This window comes from Trachymyrmex septentrionalis, unplaced genomic scaffold (assembly GCF_001594115.1).
Source record: "Trachymyrmex septentrionalis isolate Tsep2-gDNA-1 unplaced genomic scaffold, Tsep1.0 scaffold232, whole genome shotgun sequence".
NCBI lineage: Eukaryota > Metazoa > Arthropoda > Insecta > Hymenoptera > Formicidae > Trachymyrmex > Trachymyrmex septentrionalis.
Genome location: NW_017305389.1, coordinates 86,517 through 97,543, shown reverse-complemented (window position 1 = coordinate 97,543; position 11,027 = coordinate 86,517). Strand labels below are relative to the sequence as shown.

The 11,027-nt window shown below is 36.1% G+C and overlaps 1 protein-coding gene across 1 annotated transcript in view; it reads right to left on the bottom strand.

Moving 5' to 3' along the window:
- The window catches only part of LOC108748567 (polycomb group protein Psc-like), a 13,991-nt gene extending 3,720 nt beyond the window's left edge, over nt 1-10,271 (bottom strand). The window contains exons 1-4 of the mRNA XM_018486798.1: nt 10,216-10,271; nt 9,108-9,427; nt 2,132-2,272; nt 423-1,000 (exon numbers count right to left, since the gene is read on the bottom strand). Coding sequence (XP_018342300.1) covers nt 423-1,000; nt 2,132-2,272; nt 9,108-9,427; nt 10,216-10,271 — 1,095 coding nt within the window. The remainder of the gene's footprint in view (nt 1-422; nt 1,001-2,131; nt 2,273-9,107; nt 9,428-10,215) is intronic.
- Between the last annotated feature and the right edge of the window lie 756 nt (nt 10,272-11,027).

Below are 11,027 nucleotides of genomic sequence, written 5' to 3'. Positions count from 1 at the left end.
TATATATATATATATAACTTATGATTCAGATAGTAAATCGTCATCAAATTTGTTGTATTATTTTTAAATGTGATTTAGAATATCCTTAATTTTTTTATAATTTTGTTATTATGTTGAAATATCACCCATACATCCTTACATTCTAAAAATATTGAATAAAAAATCACGTACGTAATGCGTGCGTGCGTGCGTGAGTCTCTTTTATCTCATTTTTATAAAAAACACACAGAAAAATATATTATAGAAACAGGAGGAAAATTTAGGTCAAATCAACTCGAATATTGAAAGTTTAATGTAGATTTGATTTGTAATATTACATTATTATTCGATATCATTCTGATATCTATATGAAAACGAACGCCAACAACGAAAACAGTCGCGCGGTATATTAAGTCAATATATAGATATGTGTGTAAACTTACCCTCTTCCATTGAAATATGCAAGCAAGATCTAGAAGTGTCCAAGAGGGATCCAGCGGATACATATTTAACTCGTCGGGGTGCTGCGTCTCATGTTTCTGGTATAAAATCTTTATCCTATTAATGACACCGTTGACGGTCGCGTTAGCCTCTTCCCAACCTCTTTTCAGCACTAGCAGTCTCACCAGATGACGTACTGTCACGGCAGCTGGGCACTTGAGATACCTCGTGCTTCCGCTTCTACTTTTGTTCTCCATCGACACATCCTTCTTCGACGAGCCGCGTTCTTTCTTCGGCATTTCATCTTCCGTGTCCTCTAGCTCTTGCAAACTCAGACTGACGAGATCATCCAGAGTAAGTTCGAGAGCACCCACGGGCGGTGCCAACGGCGGACATTGCGGATTCACCAGACGGAAATGGCATCTACGTTCAAGCTCCGACCGGAAGAGACCAGGCACCGCAAGGTACACCAGCCGTTGGAGCAGCGTATCCGGCAAGAGAGGTGGTGACGTCGCGACGCTACACACGGGGCACGCGCGGGCGCCACTACTCAGACGTCGAACGATACAACCTCTGCAAACTGATGATCCGCGTCCGCAATGAGCGTGAGAAAGAATGACCACGGCGTATCAAAATTGAGATACCTAATATGACTGATTTGAAACTGACTTTACATCGCGTTATTTAATAATAATAATAATTGATAAAGTGATAATGATTGAAAAAGAATATGCTAACTTTTCCAGATTTGAAAAAATGTTATTAAAAACATGATTCGTGTATAAATGCAGGGGCAAGGATGAATACAGAAAATAACTATCGCATGGTATCAATTGCTAGTTACAAAATATGACCTGCTGTTTAAGAGGATGTTAAAGCCATCTGTTAAACCATCATTTCTACTCGGTGAAAAATCTCCGAATTCGATTTACGGATTGCAAAAGTGTTATTACGTTAAAGTATGCACAAACAAGACCTCAGTTGCACTGAATTTCATGAGAAAATAAAAAAAAAGTTAAAAAAATTCATTTACTTTTGGCTGGTACAGCTGTCACCTCAAGTATATATTTGCTTGATACAAGAGTTTTAGAGTTCATATCTTAAAAATAAGCGTGTAGCTGAGATCACATTACTGGAACGAACGATACCGAGTTTGTAGAACTAAGACTGAAGTTATAGAAAAAAAGTATTTTCACCGAGTGAAATCTTGAATCTATCTTGCGATAGATAGTGCTGGCATATGTTAGATAAGGATAGATGTATGCGTTTAAGTAAGATAGAATGATATATGTATATTATATAATATAATGTAAGAAATTAATCAAAGATGTCACCACTATTATCGAATTTAAAATTTAAAAAGTTTGTACTATCGACCTCGATCAAATTCGGTAATCGGTTTAGCATCCCCTTAATACTCCTGAGTACTCACCACAGCCATATTAAAGTGTGACGTCAGAAACGAGAAGTGACACGTTAATTTTTATTACATGCCTTTTATCTCAGAAGCCTTAAGAAAAACATATTGAGAAAGAGGCTTAAAAATATTCTAAATATAATAATTCCGAAGAAAAATTCTTTTTGTATTACATTTGTTTCTCTCTTATACAAATATCATGTCTTTAATCAATTATTATATATTACTTTTTTTTACAACGTGATCGCTCGATGATTAACGACAAGCAATAATTATATTGAGCAAAATACTAACAGGAGTGCAGACATTCCACAAGAGTCGTAGCGTCTATGAGATATCCTCTGCACAGGGGGCACACGATATGTTCGTTCAAATCTTTGACCAACGGCTTTTCCCTCTCCTTTGCCTCCATGTTGTTAATCTGTGCTGAAACAGCTGTGCCAATCGATTATTAATCAATAATCTATATAGTGAACAATACAGCTGCCGATACAGTTACGACTTATTATTGACACATGCTCGATAATTATTAACTTTTCTTTTTTAATCTTTAATTCTGTTGTAAAAAAAACCATCTTGGGTCCTCTTAATCTTATTTATTATCATATTTAATATATTTATGGAATTAATATATTCGCAATGGAAATTAATTTTAAACAATTTTCTATAAACATAAATTAGTTCCGATAAATAATTAAAACTAATACTAATACATGAGACTATCTTACATTTGTTTTCCAAGTTCTACGTTTTTGATATGGTTTCGCAATATGTATATAAATTTTTAACGATTTGTTTTTTAACGAAACAGAACAAAAATGAAATATATATGTATATAAATTAGATTCTTTAAAACAAAGTAGATTATGAAACCCGAATTAGGATTTTTTATTTCAGAACAAATTAGTGCAGTTTATGTGACAGCTTAAGAATCACCATGACGTTATCACGATGAACGTCGGTGATAAGATGCGCAATAATCAGTAGTGCAACTCACTGTTGATGCACCTGTGGAAATACACACAACACTACCTAGCAACGCGAGCAGCAACGTGTATTCGCTACGTGTATGCATTCCCATTGCAGCGCCACAAGTACGCTGACGCGATGAACGGCACGCGATTTTCATGTGCATCGGTGCACGATGCCGACGTGCGTGCTGAGTAAGACGTGCGTGGACAAATGTCCCTCGCGAGAGACATCAGGGGAAACATGCCGACGTAGGTCGAGACTTTAAGGTCTATCTCTTAAAGGGGATGGTTTTTCTACTCTGTCTCCCTTCTCCGCCCCCCCGCCTCCCCCGCTCTCTTTCTCTTTCTCTCGCGCGTGCGCGCGCGCGCTCATCGAAGAACCAATGTAATACTTCAAGCCGGTAAACACGCCAATCTTGACGACTCAGCGGTATTCAGATGTAAGTGTATGTCGCTGTATACGAATTTCGTTCGTGCGACTGTTTCATTTGTGCGGCCTGATACTCGACATCAATGACAAGAATAGCTAAAGGCCCCATATGCCGTATAAAAGAATGCAAACTAGAAGACAGTGATCACATTCGAGTACTCTTCTTAACGTAACCTACCATTTTCAAGAATGACCAACGATTGCGATTGGTCAACTCACGCTTACTTTTCTTCTTTTCTTATCTACTAAAGCAAAAGTGACACTAGTTTTAACACTCCCATACATAAAATTGCCGGGACTAAACGAAAAAAAAAAAACAATAAAAAATAACAAAAACTCACTTTTAAATGTATGAATATATAATAAATATTAATTAATCGTCACTACTAATTAATTGATGCAATTAATAAAAATAATTGCATCTGACAAAATGGGCTCCAAAACTGACACAGCGGACAGTAATGCCACATATTCCTATTCTTTTTTCTTTTATAGAAATTATCTGAATAAAATACTTACAAGTCAATGTGTAAGATTTTCCAGAATCTTTTCACTTCAATATAAAACATTTTTGTTGAATTGTATACATATTTACTTTATGCTGTTCTGCAAGATGCAAATAACGCGATAGTTTTTCAAGGATTTTATTATATATGCCATTGCATTCAGCTCTGATAGAGTTATTTGACACTATAATGCAACATTACAAAGATTAAATTAGCTCATGATTTGTTTTACAGTCAGGTATGTCGGTTTACGCTGCATCCCTTTATATTTAATTTTATATTTAAAATCGTATTCTGAAAAAACTAAGAAAGAAAATAATATATATAAAACTGATTTAGAAAACTACAAGCATTTAAAACGATGTAATATTATTAATATAATAATATATAGTATTAATAATAATAATATAGTAATATATCACTATTATTTTAATTATGCAATTTGTAAACAAAAATCGTAAGAATTTTATTTTCGCATTCGTGGAATTCGTTTTTAACTGATTTCGTATAAAAATAAGCCACAAATATATAAATTATGCGTTTACACTTTTTTAATTAATTACACAAATCATGTTTTTATTAATAAATAAATTCAATATTAATAATGCAACATTAATAAAGTGCAATAGTTAATTTCTGAGAAATAAGGGGGTGTCACTTTAGGAGACCTATGTTAGTATCAGCGATTTTCCTCTACATTATAATCATATTCTATGTGTAAAGTTAAGATTATGAACAAAAGATAATAAATATCCTATTTGCAATTCCTCATACATCATCATTAAAATTATATTAGATCACAAAACGATAAAGAAATTATTAATTGTAAGCAAATAACAGTGGCGTAATTGTGTCTAATACCTGTTTACGCATATCAATTTCAAAAAACACATCTATATATATAATTATCTTAAATGTGCATAATTATCTTCAGCAACAACAGTTATTAAAAATTTATTTTTATCGTTTCTTGATTCGTTTTTTATTTCTTAATATGTTTACTTATGAGACTCTGACTACTCGAATGTAAGCGTCGCTAAATGTAACAATTAGTTCCCGTTGTGCGCCTTTTGTGCAAGAGTTTGTGAAACGCAGTTCTGAAAAATAATTTCGGTGAAATAGTAAGATGCTACGCCGATTGGCTACTGTGATGGCATAACGTGTTGCGATGGGTTAATGAACTTTCGAAAACGAAAGTTGATCACTACCACCACCATATATATTATCTGTGCCCTGTTGGTATAATGTTGGACGTATGAATCTGTGCGAAAGCGATTCCAGTCTGTGAATGATCCGCCAAGGCTAGACACGCAAGGGAAGGGATGAGCATATCTCTCTCTCTCTCTCTCTCTCTCTCTCTCTCTCTCTCTCTCTCTCTCTCTCCTACCTCTCCTTCTCCTTCTCTATCCATAAGAAAGAATGAGTGAGAGAGAGAGAGAGAGAGAGAGAGAGAGAAGATACGGGTACCAAGTCTAGAAAACGTTCCTCATATGCCATGACTCGTCAGAAATCGAGTCACGTGTCATCGCTCGCGCCGAATAAACAAATTTGCGAGGTCAGACGAATTCGGATCGATCTTCAAGACTTCAGTCTTTATACCTATCGCGAAAGAAACGATTTGCTCGAATAATGCGCATTCTATTTTTTGGCTGATCGAAGAAACGAGAAAGGATATCCGATGAAGAAATTCTCACTTTTTTGTGAATGCTGATCCAAGTTGAAGATGTAAAAGACCCATTGAAATCATTTCCTAACTGTTTTGATTAGTATGCGATACATAAATATTATAAGTACTACAAGTTTCAAAATGACAGATAGATATAGGTAATATTTAGTTATATGTATAATATATGAAAGTTAATAATTAATATAGATTATATTGTTCTTATTTATAAAACTATTTTTCATATATTGATTGAATATTGTGCATCTGTGACAATGTCTGAAAATTAAGTGACATATATAAATAAAAAAAATAAATACTAAATATTTCGCACAATTATTGAATTGTATGCAACAAGGCAAATTAACAAAATATCCTTTAATATCAATATCAATGATATTATTTTTGTCTAGCTGCTTTTTATTACAGAAGGGATGATATTACAATACGATATATACACATGTGTATAACATAACAATTACTATATTAATATTTATTCTAATATTTTACATTTAAATATTTTACATTTAAATATTTTTTGTTTTGATGTTTTGTGTCGATTATAAATGATCGGATATATGTGTATTCTAGATTATTAAAAACTAGAAATACATCAGATATCGGGAAAGTATCTGATGTCCGGTATTATCCGGCACTTTTTTATTATCCGACCGGATGGTCGGATATCATTAGTATACAGGAATATATCCGGTTGAAATTTTATATTGAAAATTTGCATCACTGATGCAGACTTCCATTTTTTTCAGCTGAACTTCGTACACAGTTCGTCTTTCATCTTTTTCTTTTTACATTAGAAAAATAAAAAGAAAAGATAAATTGTGCAAGAAGTTCTTTCTGTTTGAAAAAAAAAAAAAGAAATATCTTTCTTTTTGAGGAAAAAAAAGTATCTTTTTTTTATTATACATTTATATATATAATAAAAAAATTAACAATTTAGTGATATATTATCCAAATATTTACAGTCTTAGTTGAACTGTATTCGAGAAGCGATATCAACAGTATCAGCGTGTCATTCTATTTTTATCATTCATTAGACATAAACGAATAGGATAGAGCGTGTTCCGAATTACACATGAAGCACATGTATCATTTGTCGTTGTTCATCGAATATTAAAGAAGGACAAAATGACACATCATGCCACCGATGAGATATTAAAGACCGGTCAATTCTGGTCAAATTTTTGTCCATAAAAAGAGCTCCGAGGGTCTTGAAAGTAATTGAAGCACGCTGATATTATCGAATTTATATAAATTTATGATTGTTAACATAATAAATATTTGAATAATACATCATGAAATTGTTGATTTTTTATTATATATATAAATGTTCTATAAATAAGTGTGCATACTAATAATGGGTAAACACATGCCGAATAGGGGAGACAGCTCCGATGACCTTGACTTTGACATATGTTGTCGAAGTCATGACTCTAAGTGACCTTGACCAAGTTTTAGCCGTCGCTCGTTATTCGTTAAATAGTTATTAACAAAAAAAGTTTATCAATAAAACTTAACTTTTGGACACAACTGTGCTCCAATGAAACAAATTCCCTTCTTTAACAACGCAAAATATTTTCTTACATAATTTCTTATATAACTCTAGAAGGGGGATGATGGACTAAAAGTCGCTTCGCGTGAAAGTCATGCGCCCCTAAACAGGGGGGCAGGTGAGGTGAGAGTCGCTTTGCGTCGAAAGTTGTAAAATATACTTTAAAGCGGAAAATTTCTGTTTTATATAGTAGAAAGGGACATCATTTTTCAAATTTCTTTTATTAATAATTTTAATGAATGACGGCTAAAACTTGATGGAAGTTACTCAGGGTCATCACCTTGACAACATATGTCAAAGTCTTCGGAGCTGTTTCTCCTATTCGGCATGTTAACCTAATAATGCTATAAGATCTTATATATTGCTGTAAAATTACAATCTTTTTCTCTACAGTTATCATCTCTATTGATAATCAAACTCGGACGATAACATTAAAATCATTAATTATTATCAATATTTTTCCCTTACAATTCCTTTTCCTTTTATTACTCTTTTTTATTAGCTTAATCTTTTATTAGCTTTTTTTTAGACATTGTCCCGAAATCCGGCTCGATATCCGGAAAATATCTGATATCCGACATCCGAGAAGGCAATTTTTCGAGTTGAATATCAGGTATTTTCCGGATACCCGGCCGGATTCCGGGACGTCTAAAAAAAAGCTGATATCCGATATCCAATATTCGATAATTTTACGATCTGGCGCATCCCTAAAAACGTTAATTTTTTAAAAGAAATCGTAAACATATGATTGCATTCAAAATCATAATGTGAAAGGACTTTTAAAGTTATGAATAAAATTCTCAGTGTATTCGAGATTTTTGAATTAATATGTCTAGACTTTAGAGATACACACAGTGGCGATCGATATGAAAAATAAATAGGTGATAAAAGTATACATAATATACTTATTCATAATATATCTATATTTAAAATTTCTGTTTCGATATATGTACATCTAGATATTGACGTCAACGAGAAAATATGAGGAAATGAATAATCTCTCTTGCAATAACGAATAAATTGTTCGTGTTTCACGTTTGGTAAAATAGATTTGTGCCAAATATGCCGATAAATTATAACTAAATGTACTGTAGTGAAGTGGATTGGTTAATACTTTATGTATAAGAGATACTATTTTCATCTTTGCCAAATTGCAGCGTTAATGTACCGATTTTATTTTTTTAAATTAAAATTAACCTAAAATGAAAATAAAATGGATTCAATCTGTGCGCGTTTATGATTATGTATATTTTAACACATATCGTAATATATTTATTTAGCTACTACATGAAAGCGCAAAATACAAAATGACAATGCGATTAAAAAATAAAATTGCCATTGAATATTCTGAAAAATCAGTTCATCAAAACTTCAAACGCGAATATCGAATAAAAGAGTCGGACAAAAATGTAAAAAGTATATTGCTGATATTAAATGATCATCTAATAATTTCATGTTTACGTGAAATTTCATTAAATTAAAATAAATTTTTCAATTTTAATACAATACATTTAAATAGAGGAAATATCAAGTAAGCAATGCATGTGAATCTTTTCCATTTCCAACGTTTTATTTCGTCATATCCTTGCAACGTAAGTAAATTAATAACGCAATAATCATGGGAGATATATCCACGTTACCTATATTATTTTTCATACTATTTTCTTAATCCAAGAGATATCGCGACTCCGATCGACGCATACAATCACGTGTATATTGAAAGCATTTTTATCACTCGTTAAGATCTAAACGTCTGAGGTCGCGAGCGTGTCTTGTCAGGTGAGAAATCATGTCTTTTATTCGGGCCATAGATTACCATGGCTCCCTACTACCATTACCGAGCAGCGCGTTACAGCACCACCACCACACAAATATACACACCATAGTACTGCGTGTCGCATATACCGAATTGGAACCGCGCGGCCGCGGCGTGTCACTCCGATTCATGCACGCATCGTTCTGTAGAAAGAGGAAGAGAGAGAGAGAGAGAGAGAGAGAGAGAGAGAGAGAGAGAGAGAGAGAGAGAGAGGAAGAGAGAGAGAGAAAGGGAGGGAGGGAGGATAGAAGGGAGAGAAAGAAAGAGAAAAAGAAAATACATATAAAGCAAGAGCAGGAGCAGTAGCAGCTTACCAGCAGCGTGGCAGAAGTGATCGTCGTCGTCGTCGTCGTCGTCGTTCCCAGCGGTGGAACGTAACGGCGGCGGACGTGGCAACGACGGTGCAACGGCGGTGGCGGTGGCCGCGACCGCGGCCGCGGCGAGGAAGTGGCAACGCTGCTCCGTCCGTCGGCGTGCAACGGCGCCTCGGCCCCGGCCCCGGCCCCGGCCCCGGCCCCGGCCACGGCACCGAGGCGTCCGATAGAGCTCGTCGCTCGTAGTCGTTGCTCCCAGCGTTGATTCTCCTTTTCGTACGTGACGTATGCAAGCGCGAGTCGTCGAATCTTTCGCGACTCTGGATAGATAAGCAACGCACGGTGATAGCGGCCACGTAACATCACGTCCCCGCGTTGCTCGTCATGGCTAATGACGCAACAATCATATGCATGCGTGTCGCGCACCAGCCGTCGTCGCGCCGCGCCGCGTCGCGTCGCGTCGCGTCTCGTCGCGTCTCGTCGTGTCGTGTCGTGTCGTGTCGTGTTGACTGTCACCGATCGACGCGCGTTTTCGTTTTGCTCCGATCACCGTGTCGCCTGTCGGTGCTCCGACCGCGCTGCGCGTTCCTTGTTGCTACTCGGTTCGCTGTCCTCGTCCTCTAGTCACCCGCACCGCTGATCGACCGGCACGAGCTGAACCGAAGGGCGCGCGCGCGCGCGAGAGAGACAGAGAGAGAGAGAGAGACTCCATTTCCCCTCTCGGGTTTCCCATCCCGTCAATTCCCTCTGTTTCCCCTTTCTCCGCACCGCACGCGACTTTCGCGCAAACCGACGCGCCGCGATGTAATGTTGCTCTGTAATCTGTAACTACTCCGATCGACTTGTAATACGGTCAGTACGGTACGATTGATGATTATTGAAAGAAAAAGAAGGCTAACAAAAGAATGAGAGAGAGCATATAGAGACAATTGCATATAATAGCGGATGATAGTCGCCGTGATGTTGGAATACCCATGCGATTGAGAATAACACCGTACGGAAAGACAGGAAAGAGAAGGCGCCTCGTATCGACCCCGCCTAAACCCCGCCTCGCTGCGACGGAACCGCACGAGCGACGCCGAGCGTCGACGGGCGTCGGCGGACACACTGTGTTCCTTTCGGCAATCCACCCGCTCTTCTCGCTTCGTCTCGCTCTTGTCTCATTCGTCTAGCTTTATTGCGTCTCTCTCTCTCTCTCTCTCTCTCTCTCTCTCTCTCTCTCTTCGTTTATCCCCCGCAGATGAAGGTTGCCGTTCTGTGTCTGTTCCAGTTCTATGCACAGATAGCGCGTTATGTTTTCCGTGGCTTCGCAATCGCCGTTTGATCGAGCCATCCATCTTAAGAAAGGATCTCTTTGACTCTTTGAGTTGCGATGTATTCCGTCATATATGAGATGAAATAATTTGGAGAATTAATCGTCTAGTTGGACTACATTTATTTATATGTTATAATAAATGCATACATACACATAAAATTTAATCGACACACATATACAAATAGTCTATGTGAAAAATGCCTTGCAAAATACTTAAACTGTTTAATGAGCTTTCCAAAATAAGCCATTACCTAAGTTCAAGTCTTAAGAGGATCCTAAAGCCATTTCTATTACCAACTAATCATAATTTTTGTTTAACAATTACTTTTTTCCTTTTTTACAGATTCGAAAAAATCTTTTTCTAGTATACGCATTAATATGTGTCTGTGAGGTGGAGTTTATGCCGAGACGACAAAAAAAAATTTTTCTTAAAATTTTAATTTCGAAATTTTTTGTCGTTCTTTTCGTCGAAATAAATTCCACTTCACAGACACGTATTAATGTGTATACTTTAATTGTGGAAAAAGATTTTTAAATCTGTAAAAGAGGAAAAAAGTAATGGTTACACAAAAAATACGACTTTAATTTTGGAAAATCTTTTTTGT